This window comes from Telopea speciosissima, chromosome 6 (assembly GCF_018873765.1).
Source record: "Telopea speciosissima isolate NSW1024214 ecotype Mountain lineage chromosome 6, Tspe_v1, whole genome shotgun sequence".
Classification (NCBI taxonomy): Eukaryota; Viridiplantae; Streptophyta; class Magnoliopsida; order Proteales; family Proteaceae; genus Telopea; species Telopea speciosissima.
In genome coordinates, this window is record NC_057921.1 from 43,197,174 (window position 1) to 43,212,789 (window position 15,616).

Consider the following 15,616-nt stretch of genomic DNA (forward strand, 5'->3'; position numbering starts at 1 on the left):
TTTTTTTTTTTGGGTTTTTCGACATCTCAAACAGAGTCTTTGTCAAATCCTACTGTTATCAGAAGATCCTTCATTCTTCTCCACAAGAGGGTGAAGTTATTCTTCCCATTGAGCCGTTCGATGCCTTACTTAGTGTTTAAAGCCATTTCCTATCATCGTGATAGCTTACCCTAGAAAACTAAAAACTTGAAGACTTTGATATTGTAGAAAAACAATAATTTAAAATGATGCAGAAAATAATGTAAATACAATCACACAATGCAAACACAAAGATTTACATTAAGGGTGCAAGTTTGCCCCTGACGGCCCGAACCCGCCCTGAGCCCAAACATGGCTTGAGTTGAGATAGCTTGGCCCTGAGGGTGGGTCAGGGTTGGGAATTTCTGGCCCTGAGTTAGGGCCGAGCCGGGCCATGGTTGAGGCCTCGGGCTGACCCCGGCCTGGCCAACCCAACCTTGTCTTCTTCTTCATGTTCTTTCTTCCTTTTTCTTTTTTTTTTGTGGCTTTTCCTCCTTCCACTTCTTTCTTCTTTCTTCTTCCTAGCCTAACTAGCCCATTCATCTCTCTTCCCCTCCATGGTTAGGGCCAATCAAAGTCCGCCCGCCCTGACCTTGAGATCGGGTCAGGGTTGGATTTTTCTAGCCTTGAGTCAGGGTTGGGCCGGGCCTAAGCCCAGCTAAGGGAACTCAGGGTTGGGTTGGAGTTTTAAAAGGCCCAGCCCAGCTCGACTCTGTTGCAGCCCTAATTTATATGGTCTGACAAGATTGCCTACATCCATGGTGAGATGAGACTTGCTAAATAGGTTACAAGTACTTGTGCTTACACCTCTCTCAGATTTCAAAAAATCATCACATATTACCGAAATACCTTTGTAGTCCTAAAATAAAATCAGCCCCCGAACACCCACATGGACCTACCAATTCATCGAGGCCCTACAGACCTTTAGAATTAGCCCACAAATGCAAGCGACGAAATACAAGACATTGTACCCCCCCAACAACTTTTTAATCAAGGGATTGATAATACTCTTCATACTTGAAAAATTCATGAGCAACGGTGTTTGATGAGAAAAATAGGCTTTTAATTTCCATCATTTTACACAAATTTTTCCAACGACACCAACTTGAAGAGCCATCCATACATTGAGGAAGGAAGAGAACCAGGGATAGCATCATATGTCCATACTCCTCTAAGATCCTCTTCGTGAACCTAAAGACTTCAATGGCATCATTAAGGTGGAAACGATAACATTAAATGATGCTACCATAAAAGATAACTTAGGTCTAAACCATGGAAAGTTATTTTAAGATTAACTTTTCTTCATCGATGCCTCGGTGCAGAGATTCTCCACTGGTGATGTGACTTTGTGATTGGACTCATGTGTCATCATTAATTCCTATCTCCTATTATACACATAAAAAATGCAATTTCCAATTAAAAAGTTCAGATCTCTGTGGTGAGGAGATTCTCTTTTAGAGACTTGAGTCCCACATTTTATATAAAAGGAAAATTTTCCAATGGTGGTTAGGAATTTTCCCGGTTGGGAATTGGGTTGGGGAATAGCCAAACTCAAGGAAGAGTTGGGCCCAGAAACGAAAGCCCAGACCAAGGTCACAGACTCACATGATTGGAGCCTAAAGAGTTAGCTGGATCCATTGATAAATAAGCCAAGGGTTCCCTCGCTGTTCTGGTTAGCCACTTTTCCGGAAAAATGTCGTGTTAACCATTTACGATTCTGAAAAAACCAAGGCAAGCAATTGTACTCTTGTAGTACATCTCTCTCTCTCTCTCTGTATATGTGCTTTGTGTCTGCAATGGTGGATTCTTCGGTCAAAGGCAAGCCTTTCGTCAAGGTCTTTGCGTTTGAGGCCTAGATTTCATCAGTGCCACTGTTTGTGATTAACGGAGGCTTCTTCTTGTTGTTTACTGCTCATTTAACTGTGCTGGTTACTGTGCTGGTTTTTCATTCATGCATTTACCTATTTTTTTCTTTCCCTTTTTTATTCTTTGATTTTTATGATACTTAAATTGTGTGTTGGGGTTAAGGTTTCTTGGTTGTAAGAAACGATGTCTGGAACTTCTTTCTGCCTTCAAAGTTCAGTCTATTTAATGATTTTGCTGACTTGCAAATGAATTTGAAACACAAAACAATAAAAAAAGGAATCCTTGAAGAAACTCATGAGATATTTAGCTTATATATGGTTACAATGTTGCTTTGATCTATGGTGCTTTGCTTCCCCTCTTTGTTAAATTTTAGCTCTTGGTGTTGGTTAGAAAGAGCGTTTCAGCCCCTTTCCCCAATGCAATGATAGAAATTAGTTAAATCCCATATTTCTTGAATTTCTCACCCGATGGTATGTCTCACTGCACATTTTCACAATCATGAAAATTCTAGAATCTGACCTCATTTTATTGGCCATAAACTTCCATCAAATTGCACCTGATTCCTCCTCCCCCCAGGAGCCAAAAAAAGAAAGGAAAAAAGATACAATGAACATGTTGCTCCTGTTTGTGCTCCTTATCTCCCACCATTATCTGTAATGCGGTATCATAGATTTTGTGCCAGTTATACTCTTTTGTTTATTATAGTTCTTTTTTTTTTTGGGGGGGGAGGGTTCTTCTTAACTTTTTGTGCCCATAATAAGAAAATGTATTTACTGTGATACTTAACAGCTGATCCAACTCCTAATATTTTTTTTTTCGTTTGAAAATTTATAGCCACATGTGGGGATGAGGCTTAGTGTGAGTTTAGTTTTCAAACTTTACTCCATATCTTTAGTAGTTGTATGGTATAACTTAACTGCCCCCACTTTTGCATTCTTTGGGTATGATTCTTTTCCTCTTTGTCGTGATAAAAAAGAACCCAGCAACTAAGCACCGCGTTGCCTTGTTCCATAAGTATAATGGACAGACTAAATCTTAAGTACATTGTTCAAAAGTAGGTCTCCTAGCTGTTATCTATGAAATAGGCCCCAAAAAACAAAAATTCTGAAAAGAGGAATTTGAGAATTTCCATTTCTACCTAATGCTTGGCCTTTATATCCCAAATTCTTTTTCTGCACTGACCGTCTTTGCTTTCTCAAAGATGTTTCTCCTAATGAGTAATGAATTCATTATGCTGACCTCCAAAATGGTTTCATTGTTTTGCTGCTGTATTGATTTAAATCATGTTTGCTATATAATAATTTAGAGTTCTTCCATTGGTGTGTAGGTGAAACTTAAGCTGTCAATCCACAAGGATGGATTGGGCATTTGTACATAGAACTTGGGAAAAGTGGGTTTCTAATTATGTTGGTTCATCTGGTGAGGAAGTTGAATATTGCCTAATGACCACATATCTTTTATGAACAAACAAATGAGTATCTTGAAAACTTGTAGGAGAACCACTGAAGGCAGCTTTGCTTATTAACTATGACCCAACTGGACCTTCTCGCTTGCTTTCTGTCATGTAAGAGAAGCACAAACTTTTTGTACTTTTAATTCTAAAGATGCAGTTTTTTCCCTTAAAAGTATTTCAGTCACTTGTATAGGGCATTCTAGCATCATTTTTTATTTTTCATTTAATATATACATTTAAAGTTACTTCTTCCCTCCAAATGAGACCACATTTTCAGTTCTCTGGATGTACAGCATCAAAAGGGAACACAAATAGATTGGGCAAAAAGAATATCCAAAGAAATCATCAATGGCTTTAAAAAACAATCACCTGCCTTTAAAAGCAACCTCCTGATACTGGTTTTGACTAATGCGGCTGGCTAATTATTAATTATTTTATTATCCTGATAAGGGATCATTTGAAATGACTCTACCTATATATTTTATGGACTTCTTAGTGAGGATTTAAACTTCTGTAGAGCTTTTTTAGTAATTGCTACTGAACATTGATTAGGATTGCATGTGAGCAGAGTAACTATGGAAAGTCTAGTCTGTAGTTTGGTTTTAGATTATAGATAAAACCATAATTTTTTTGGGTTCATTCCAAATAAAACCATAATTGAAACAGAAAAGTTCAGACCTCAAGAACTAGGAGAAAAATCAGAGTAGGAACTATTATAAAGCTGAAAATATTAAAGCAGCCAGCAATTGAATTAGAATCTGGGCAAGAAGACAAACAGGAGCTTAAAGATATTAGTTACATGGCCTGCAGATGCAAAGGAACTGAATTCTTTGTTGGCTTTTCTGGTGACAATTTAAGAAAATGGGAAAACAATACTGGTCGTGAGCTTTAATGAAGGGAAACTATTAGAAAATGATAAACCAGTCCATAAACAGAAACAAACATGTGGAAAAGCATAATGATATGGACTAGAAGAGAAACACATTCAGATCATGAAAATTAGAAGATTAACAATAGAGAAGTTATAAAGAAGAACATAATAGCAACAGGACAATAAGACATTATAAGAGTGGGGGAGAAAGAGAGAAGTTATGAGATGAAAGACCAAGTATCAACTATGATCTCCATTAGGGATGCTCTCAACTTCCAAACAGAACTTCATTTCATGTGTCATTTTATCAGTTCTGGAACATTATGTCCACAGCTTAATTATGAAACATAATGAAGTTTAATTTGGTGGTGGTGGCAGAGCAGAGCAGCATGGAATGAAAACAAAGCCTTCTGAGTTGAGCCCATTTCTTGACTTCATCAAGCGCAACAATCTCCAGGGCGAGTGCTTTTTCATTGGACCTAACGTTTGTGAGTTCCTGTGCTTTATATGTGTTCGTATGTAATATTTCCTTAAAGTTTATTCATTTGTCAATAGTTTAATTAAATGTGTCTGTTGAGAGTTATTTTGTGTTTAGATACAATATCTGTGGGTCATCTTGATCTGTTGTTCAATACACAAATCAATTGTTCTGTCAAGTTTGCTATATGATCTGTAGTATCAACAGTTTCCAAACGTTAAAATAATATCCTGAGCAGTTAGGTATCCAGGACTGCAACACATTAGATGCATGGTGAAGTTCCATATAGGTTACTTCTCAATATACTTTCAGATATATTGAAATTTCACGTACAGATGCTTCAATACCTACTATTATAGAATATTCATGTGGTATCTTAGATTCTCTACATTGATACGTGTTCCTTGTCCAATTAAAGCCCTTTGCATTCCAATGCCGATCTTGTCAGTTTGAACTTTCATGAGCGGAGATACTGCCATATGGCAGAACAGGTAAGACATTGGGTCCAAATTCATCCAAGCTTTACCCAAAATAGTTGGCCACATGCTGGAACAATGCTTTTTAGATTTGAAGAGTCATGTTTTAGAAATTGTTGAAAACAATGGAATATACCATAGTTGTCACGACATCTACGCAACCCTAGGCGTTGGAGGAGGAAAAAATCTAGGCGACACCAACAAGGCGCCTAGGAAATGCCATGAGAACTGTGGAATATACAATGGAAAAAATGCCAATACATGGAGCAGTATATGATTCAATTTTTCTCTGAAATTTGGCACATGGCCAATCCAGATGTTACTTTGTTTAGCCCCACAGTTGGAGTTATGAAATTACCTCTACAAGGGGCACAAATTAGGTGGGCCATCCTTGATGAACCGGACCACAAGCCCTGGTGCTAACAAAACTATGTTTATATGAATTCTCAATCAACATAACCAACTGATAGGAAAGACTTTCCAGTCACCATATTGCACTGATACAAGGAGTCAACTCCAATATTGTTATCTGCAAGCTTATTGCAGTTCATGTACTGATGTACATGCATATGAGTTTCTATTCTAATCTTCGGATTGAACTACACATGATTTAGAATTAATATGAAGATACATTAATTTGAGTGTTGCATTTATGATTTACCCATCCTGAGAAAGTTCCAGCTTAGTTGTTCTCCACTTTGGAGTGACCTTGTGACACCAATCTTATGGAGATAAATGTATGAAGTTCTTTTACCATAGGTTAATTTCATGGATAGACTAAGAATTGATGGTGCCTGTTACATTTCTCAATGCATAGTATCATTTTTAGATGTGGAAAAATATCCTAAATATCCTAATGTCTTTGGAAGGGGGAAATAAGTGGACTTTGGTTGAAGTGATCAAAGATTCGAAGTACTTCCTCACTTATGCTATTCTTATTCCCTTACTTCACTTTTGGCAGACCTTTGGGACCAAGGGATGAGCTAGGGTTGAATCTAACATTCAGATGTAGGGTCCTCAATATAGACTCTACATTTTAATGGAACATGAATGATACCTGTTACAATATCAGAATTAGAAACCAGCAATCACAAGAGAGAAGATGGAAGAGAAGAAGAATGGAGAGATTGCTATGAAGACTAGCAACCGATTGTTGTAGCCTCCCCCCTTCATATCATTATATAAAAATCAGATTACACAGTTTCCTAATAGAACTAGGAAAGTAAACCAGCAAGTAAATCTAATCGGAGAATTTAAATTCTACACTAATAAGGAAGCTACTTAAAGAGAAAAGAGAGAACACTTAAACACTACTATCGCTGGGACTTAAACACCAGTAATCCATGATAAGGGGACACGCCCTATCATATTGGTATACAATAATATCATGGCCCACACAGTTTAACACTCCCCCTCAAGCTGGAGCATACTGGTCACCCATTCTCAGCTTGGAACAACCTTTTCGGAACGTAGGACCAAACAGAGGCTAGGTAAACAAGTCACCAAACTGATCAACAGAAGAAACGAACAAAAATAGTAATTAGTTTCTTCATGATGGAACACAAGGTAGTTGGCGATGTAGATAGCTGCTTGGTTGTCACAAAACATTTGCATGGGTTTAGTTATCGGAAAACCCAATTTGTGAAGTAGAGATCTCAACCACATTAACTCAGCTGCAGTATGAACCATCTCTCAATACTCAAGCCTCAACACTTCTTCTAGCCACTGTTGTTTGCTTCTTGCTTCTCCAAGGGACTAGATCTCCACCAACAAATGTATAATAGCCTGTGGTTGATCTACGATCACCATCAGCACCAGCCTAGGCAGCATCAGAAAACCCTATCAGACCAATATCGTGATGAGGACGATAAATGAGCCCCTTCCCTAGAGCCCCTTTAAGAAACTTCAATACATGACAAGCTGCCTCCCAGTGAACCTGTTTTGGTGACTGAACTGACTGATAACACCAACAACGAAGGAAATGTCTGGTTTGGTAACAGTTACATAAATTAGCTTTCCTACAATTCTTCTATACTGATGCGTATCTTTGAAATCGCCACCATCACTGGCCCCAAACTTCTGATGTGGATCCATAGGGGTATCAACAAGCTTGGAAGCAAGCATACTAGTCTCAGATAACAGGTCTAACACATACTTTCTCTGTGATCAACTAATCCCTTTGTTGCTTCGAAGGACTTCAATGCCAAGGAAATACCTAAGAGTACCCAAATCTTTGATTTGAAAGTGCTGATGAGGATAACTTTTCACTTCTACAATCCTAGAGACATCGTCTACAAACTACAAAGATAATGATATCATCAACATAGACAGCTAGTATAACCACCTCAGAGCCCTAATGCCATACAAAGACAGAGTGGTCGGAGTATCATTGTGAGAACCCCCAACATGAGTGATGATGGAGCTGAATTTGTCAAACTAGGCTCTGGGTGACTGCTTCAATCCATATATTGCCTTGTGAAGTCAGACTTTGTCAGAATTCTCCCCCAAAGCAACATACCCGGGAGGTTACTCTATATAAACTTCCTCCTATAGATCACTATACAAGAATGCATTTTTTTATGTTCATATGATACAGTGGCCAGTTTAAATTCACAGACAAAGAGATTAGTACTCAAACAGAATTTAAACGAGTCACAGGAGAAAATGTCTCAAAATAGTCCACTCCATAAGTCTGAGTATACCCCTTGGCAACCAACCAAGCCTTAAGGCACTCAACAGATCCATCTAGGCTTTAATAGTGTATACCCAACAATACCATACAGTACCTTTACCTGGTGGTAGATCCACAAGCGTCCATGTCTGACGGGATAATAAGGCATCCATCTTTGTTTCCATAGCCACTTTCCAACCAGGGTGAGCCAAGGCCTCATGATGGTTTTTTGGAAGAGAGTTAGTAGACAAGGAAAAAGCCAATTGTGAAATGGAGATGGAAGATAAGAAATAGACACATACTTTTTAATGGGATAGACAGTCAGATTTTTTAGTGTAGGAGCGGGTACCTTTCTGAAGAGCAGCTGGTAAGTCAGCGGGAGGATAAGAGCGAAGATCAAACTGTATGGTGGGCTGAGTGGAGGTCGAACTCAATTGTGGAGACAACGTCTCCTTTCGCAGCTGATATACCTGTAGTGAAGGAGCATCAAAGAGGACAACCACTGGTATGGATGGTGCATTAGCAGTAACTGCAATGGCTATATCGGTAGGAGGAGTGGGGAGTGAGTAATACGAGGTATTCTCAAAAAATGTTACGTCAGCACTAACAAAATGTTTGAGTAAGCGGATCATAACATCGATAGCCCTTCTAAGTTCTAGAATAACCAGGAAAAATGCACTTAACAGCCCGGGGAGACAACTTATCAATGTGAGATTGTATAATATGAACAAAACATACACAACAAAACAGCAAATAAAGACTCAGTAGGATACAAAATAGAAAATGGTATTTGGTTATCCAGAACAGAAGAGTGGCATTCTGTTAATGAGAAAGCAAGCAATGATAATAGCATCACACCAAAAGTGTTTAGGGACACTCATATGCAGCATAAGGGACCGTCAACTTCCAAAAGGTGTCTATTCTTATGCTCAGCCACCCCATTTTGTTCGGGTGTGTAGGCATAGCTTGTTTGATGAACCATACCAGTAGTCTTGCATAACTCAGAAATCTCACGCTTAACATGCTTGAGAGCATTATTGGATTGAAAATTTGTACTGGAAGCATCAAACTAGGTTTTTATTTCCTTAGGAGAACTTTTAAAAACGTTAAGAAAGTTGGATCGATATTTCAATTAGTAGACCCAAGTCAATCGGGAATGATCATCCACAAAACTGATAAAATAACAAGTATTTGTGGATGATCATTCCCGATTGACTACGGGAAGGAAATGACGACTGATGATATTTACTCCGTTCATATGCTTTCACATTCAAGATGGGAGATGGACTTGCATCTTGGAACCATAAGTTGAAGCTTCGATAAAGATAGATGTCCAAGACGAAGATGCCATTGAAGAGGGGAAGATCCACTAGTAGCAGCTGCAGCAGTGAATGGTCCAGTGCCATCCAAGTAATAAAGTCCTGCTTACTCAAGCCCTCCACCAATCTTCCTCCTTGTCTGAAGGTCCTGATAGACACAATAAGAAGGATAAAACGTAACAAAGTAGTTTTAAGTGCTTTGGTGAGCTGACTAATAGATAAAAGACGTAATGGTGAACGAGGAACATGAAGGACAGATGACCATGACATTGATGACATGGGTGAAACTGTACCCTGTCTTGTCAGCTTGGTGGAGGAACCATCAGCAAGAATGACAAGAGATGAATGGTGAACTGTTGAGAGAGAAGAAAAAATATGGGACTTACCAGTTATGTTGGAGGAAGCACCAGGATCAATAATCCATGGAGTAGTGGTGGTGGTAAGAAGAGCAGAGTTACCTAAGAGGGCTAAAGTGGCTGTAGATGTGGAGGCAGACGACTCAAGCTGTTGGGGGCGCTTGAGAATGTGGTTATAATCATCCCGAGACACAGACATTGTAGAAGAACTCCTAGATGCAGACGTAAGAGTTATGTCACTCGTAGGTACTCTATCAGTAGAAGCATCAGCCATAGCAGTGTTGACTAACTCATTGGCCCAATCTGGACGACCATGCTTGCCCAACCAGTATCAATGGTATGTTTTGTCTTGCCACACAAGGTACACTGTCGAGAAGATTTTTCAAATGGCTGTCCTCTTGTACCACGATCCATGACCACGGCCTCTTCCAGAGTAATTGGAACCACGTCCCCGACCAGTAATAAAGGCTGAAACTTCCTTTAGAGAAGGAGGAGAATCAACCTTAGAAGATGTGGAACTGTGGAAGTGCATTGAAGACGAGAGAATGTTTCATTCAATCATTCCAGGTAGGCACTTTCTCACTAGCAAGGAGTTGACTCTTGACAGACTGGTAGTCAGGATGAAGGTCGTCTAGAAATTTGGCAACATGAAACTCAGCTCATTGAATCTTCAACTGCTCCAGATTAGTAGTAAGAGGTTGGTGTACTTGAAGTTCTTCAATAATGCCCTTGTAACCACTGAAGTATTCATTCAATGACCTGTCACCCTGTTTGTAATTAAATAATTTCTCATACAACTAATAATCCTGAGAAATATTTTTTTGTCCAGAGAGAGACTTTCCTTCTATTCATTCCAAATCCCCTTCACAGTAGAATGAAACATGACATTAGCAACAGTAGTAGGTTCAATACTATTCCACAACCAGATGTTGATTGTGGAATTCTCACTCATCCAGTCTTCATATGCAGTGAGAGAAGTATGGTCTTTAGAATCAACTGTATGAGGATCATCAGTAAGGAATTTCATCTTGGCTTTAGCTTGAATGTAGACAAGGACTGCTTGAGACCATTACATGTAATTAGATACACCATTCAACTTGATGTTGGTGATCTGAATTTGAATAGTGTCCACCGGAACTTTTGGATCAGCCATCATGCAAGTAGGTACTATGGGAATCAATGAAAGCATCAATAACCCCAAGGAACAGTAGCAAGACCTAGTCTAGAAGCAGTAGAAAGGTTCTGAAATAGAACAGCAGCAAGCAGCAGTAATCCGCAGCAATTAAATTCCAAAATAAGACAATCGGTACCTTAAAAACCCAGATTTGGGTGATTCTGAAATAGGAGCATCTCTGCTGGAGGTCTGATTGACCTAAATTTGAGGTCGAAGAACCCCCTTGATATAAGAAATAAAACCCCAAAAGTGGGTAATGATCTGCTGGTCAAATCTTAATTACCACCAGAAATTGAGAAGTCCAAAAACAGAGTACCGCTGACAGTGTAGGAGAAGATGTCTAGCAGCAAAGCAAAACCTTGTATCAGGCGAAAACTGTGGATCGAAGGGACTTCTCTGGCAGTTCAAAATAGTCCTCAAAGGACGAAGACCATATGATGGCCTAAAAAATAAATAGAGGCAGCTTGATGATGGCGGTAAAACATAGGATCCAAATTTGATAATGTCAGTGATCTTCAAAAACAATCGATCTCAGTAGGCCAGGAACTCCATCGGCAGGTAGATATATAGTATAAATGAGCCTTAGTTTGTATTCATATCGTCTCAACTCTCAACTAGGGCTGCATATGATCAGTAGGCAGCATAGACTGCTGCAACCAGAACCGAGACTTCGCTTGCGTGACTATCAAACCAGAGGAGGAATGGTGATAACTGGTTAATAATGCTCTGATATATTACAATATCAGAATTAGAAACTAGCAATCACAAGAAACAAGATGAATGGGGAGGTTGCTAAGAAAACGAGCAACCAATTACACAGTTTCCTAATAGAACTAGGAAAGTAAACCAGCAAGTAAATCTAATCTAGAGAGAATTTTAGACTAATAAGGAAGCTACTTAAAGAGAAAAGAGAGAACACTTAAACACTACCACTGCTGGGATATATAAACGCTAGTAATCCACGATAAGGGGACTCCCCCTATCGTGGTGGTATACAATAAATGTCAAGGGCCTCATGGTTTAACAATACCATTTTAGGAGTAAACATACAGATAAGAAGAAATTGATATTTCTCACTAATATTAGGTGTTGCTGGCATTGATTTCATAAAGAGAAAATCCATTCTTAATCTAAAATAGCAAATCAGTCAACCAGAGAACTTAAGATATTCCATTCACTTGCAACATAATTTTGTCAGAATTAAAAAGCCAGGAGTACTGTCAAGGTTTTAAAAAACATACACAGATGTAATCTTTAGATTGAAACAGTAGTCAAACTTTGTAATAACAGAATCTGGAATCTATAGAAACTTATAAACAGAAGCGAGAAATCAACATAGTGGCCAACCAACTGAACAGTAGTCCAATGACTATTTCAATATGAAGGCCAAGGCCTATACCAGCAGAATCCCTTCAGGAAGGACAGAATAACTTTAATTCAATTACCCAGGTTGTCTATAATGCTTGACATGATCTCCATATATATGGGCCGCCAGGATGCTTTTATTTTTTTTTTTTGGGGGGGCGGGGGTTGGGGTGGGGGAAGAGAAGATGCCAGAACTAGGTTCCTGAACATAGAAGGAAAATACCAAAACCTGTGGAAGCTTTATAGCTTGCATATACTGATTTTACTTGACTGAGCTAGATATGACCCCATAAGCTCCTATGGCTATTCTATTAAATAAAGAAAATAGCAACCAGTCTCTAAACGACTATAATATGAGTGTTATCAATTAACCCCTCAAGACTCGGTGTATTACTAGTGCATCAACCTGATGCACATGTACACCAATTCAACCCTCTTATCTTCAACTTTTTTCAGTGGCCTTCATTGGATAGATTTCCAAGTATTTGATAAGCCCTTTCCATGCTTTTGTAAGGAATTTAAGGCTCATAACCTGCTTCCTTGTTTTCCTTTGAACTCTTCTAGGACAGAGTTTTTGTTCTTTTTCAAAATGAGTGTCCCCAAAAGCTTTTGCATCAATCTCCTTGGGTGGTGAAGTGTTTGACAGAGAAGAATGTGAAGTCATCATATTACTGCTTACCTTCCTGCTTCGCCTTCTATTTATCCATCGGATATGTGGATTGTATTGCCATGGTCATCCTATAAGAATATCACAAGTATACAATTGGCTCACAAGACCAGAATCAGGACCTGGAAGACCTAAGCGTAGATCCTCACCCTCAATCCTTGTGGTCATGCAATTATTAGCGTTTTCATGTCAAAAGTTGCAAATCTGCATATCAAGACATGAACAAGGATTCCCCAGGTAAGGTAAGAGTCTGCATGATCATTAATGATGGATATTGGAATCTCTTAGAATCTGCTTGAGGAACTCTGCTAAGTTGACAACCACATGCTCAATAGGGGCATCATTGACAGCATTCCTGGCCAGACTAGTCCTCTCATCAAGAACTGTAGCCTTCACAGCTTGATCAGAAAAAAAGGAAGTGCATTGGGCTCGCTCTGTTGCCTTCTTTGCACAATACTCGTGTGCTTGGCCTGCTCAGCCTTGTTAGTTGTGATAGCATTATAAGCTTTCCATCACCAGAGGAGGGATTTGGAGCAGCAGATGCAATCTTCTTGTTATTAATTGTAGCCTGCGCTCTAAAGTTCCAAAGGGAGGAAGGTTTTCATAAATATTTTGAGTTATATGTGAGTCACCACTCACCAACACTGTTTCCTCGGGCATTGGTTTAGTTAGATTTGTTTCCATGCAAACCATAGGAATGACAGGCCTGGTAAAATTCTAACAGCAAGGTGCCAAGGTACCATGATCCATAGTGGCACAAACCCCACAAAAAGATCTAATGCAGCCCTGTGGAATTTTTTGATTATGAGGCAAGGTACCATGATCCATAGTGGCACAGCAGAAGATTCAAATTCTGGTTCAAATGCTGGGAACCAGTGAAAGATCCTTATCCTAGTATTTTTGGTCTCTTGTAAATCATGAGGAAGTCTAGACAATTCCTCCTCAGTTTTGGACCATATCAGCATGTGATGCTGATCGATTCCTTCAGTACGACACTTCTCTGAGATACTATATCTTTTATCAATAAAGGATTTCATCTCCAATAATAGAAGCCATCCCTTGAAGACAATATCCAGTGGGAGGAGGAAATCAGCAGTCTTCTCCACCTAGCCAAGAAAAATAAAGCAGGGATGCAATTGTGAATCAGAGTTTCTCTGACAAGAAGTGGATCCTCAACTGCAGGAGTCATGTGAGAAGATTTAATAGCCTGAATGCAAGTGATCTTTTGAAACAGCATTTAATTAAGTTAATTGACCCTGAAAGCACAAACAGTGGAAGGGAGAGGAAGAATAATGATGTAGATCAAGTGACCTCTTCCATTGGAAGGTACCATCAAGGAATTGGCCATGAACTCTAGCTTGACAGCATGGGGTCTAGGGTTTTATGAAGATGGACAAAGTCTTCAAAACTTTCATTTATTTCACAATAATATGATATAACTGTATAGCTTTTATGGTCATCAATATAATCCTTACGATGTTTCATACAATGGGGAAAATAGAGTTTATACAGCTGTTAAGCCCATAGTTTCTGATATCAGCGGGGTCGATCCTAATTGAATGACACTGGATTTTCTGATCCTATCTGTTTGCTACCATTTCACCTAAAAGCTTGAACTGTTAGGCAAGGGCAGCATCAATGTATACATCAACACTACCAGTGGAGTGATCAGAATTGGTTGTTACCCTGATCTGATTACCGAATTCAATTAGTTTTCATAAGGCCGAAGTATAGTCTATTAGAACCCTGTTTTTATTTCTCTCCCCATTTGTTGGAATAACTCCTTGCTCAAATTTTGCGGGGAAAGCATGCTTATAATGGGTGCTTTGATGGTGATCTGGTGTTTGCACTACCATATTTTCATGCCTAGTTTTTAGTGTCAAGACTCACTGTCATGATATATTTTCCCAAGTTCATTGCACATTGTTTTTCTTGAAATTGTTGGATGGAATCTTGATGGCAGATATGGTGACATCAATTCATGAGAACTGGTTCTGTGCAAGGTGTGTAAACACATCAAAACCAGCTGGCGAAGGTGTTATTGTTATGCAGACGACAGCATATCTATTGGTTGCACTGTAAGTACCGAAATGGTGTTGCTTCATACAATTTTAAGTTTGGGGTAAAGATGAACATTGATGCCATATGAATATTTGTTACACGTTCTCATTGCTAGGTATGATGGCTCAATTGGTGCTGCATCTCGTGCAATGGTGGTTGTTGATCAGTTTACTTGGCAACTAGCTCGTAGAAATCTTTAACTTCACATCCTATAAAGTTACAGCATCTAATCTTTTCATGAATTCGGTATGATGTGACAATTGGAGATCCCTCTCAGTTAAGATGTGTCTAGGCTCCTTAATACCTTTTTCCTTATATACCACCTACAGCCTTCCACCTCTTCATGTTCTAAAACCAATGTCTGCCAATGAAGTGCCATTTTTTCCTTTTGAATCTATTGTTATAGAGGTCTCATATATGTGTATCTGCATTGCTAAATTCTGATTTAGACTTAAAGGTTACTGGTCTTCTAGCGTTTTCAGCTGATGTTGTAAGCAGTTGAGGTCTGAGATGGAAAGCTGGTGCAAACCCACAAATCTCTAGATAATACAACGGAGCACATGAGGAACTCATTGGGTCGCCTGAGAATAGAGAGGACAGTGCGAGGCCCATGAGAACTATGGCACCTTTTGTAGGTGGTACCAATGGATGGAGGAGAGTTGGATTAAGGACCGCTGCCTCTGAGGCAGTGATGAATTCTAATTGTAATATGAGGAATTCAGTATCTTGTCAGTTATAACTAACTTGTTATAATTTAAGTGCCAAACTGGATTTCATAACCTCCTTCATGTATTCAGAGTTCAATTCCATTGGGTTATCTTCTCTCTTCCAAGCTTGTACA

General features: G+C 39.1%; 2 protein-coding genes across 2 annotated transcripts in view; one reads left to right on the top strand and one right to left on the bottom strand.

Annotated features, from left to right (window-relative positions):
- LOC122664831 overlaps positions 1-10,352 on the bottom strand; it is a 28,845-nt gene extending 18,493 nt beyond the window's left edge. Inside the window, exon 1 of the mRNA XM_043860836.1 lies at positions 10,338-10,352. The gene's annotated coding sequence lies outside the window, so the exon portion shown is untranslated. The remainder of the gene's footprint in view (positions 1-10,337) is intronic.
- LOC122664832 lies at positions 1,816-15,166 on the top strand. The gene is made up of 6 exons (XM_043860837.1): positions 1,816-1,853; positions 3,212-3,303; positions 3,379-3,448; positions 4,587-4,696; positions 14,678-14,792; positions 14,891-15,166. Exons 2-6 carry the CDS (start codon positions 3,240-3,242, stop codon positions 14,973-14,975), a joined length of 444 nt encoding a protein of 147 aa, XP_043716772.1. The 5' UTR covers positions 1,816-1,853; positions 3,212-3,239; the 3' UTR covers positions 14,976-15,166.
- Positions 15,167-15,616: the final 450 nt, after the last annotated feature.

Coding starts and splice junctions, on each gene's coding strand:
- LOC122664832 (XM_043860837.1), top strand. CDS start 3,240: ATGGATTGGGCATTTGTACATAGAACTTGGGAAAAGTGGGTTTCTAAT. Junction 3,304..3,378: donor TAATTATGTTGGTTCATCTG/GTGAGGAAGTTG, acceptor GAAAACTTGTAG/GAGAACCACTGAAGGCAGCT. Junction 4,697..14,677: donor TTTCATTGGACCTAACGTTT/GTGAGTTCCTGT, acceptor TCTTGATGGCAG/ATATGGTGACATCAATTCAT.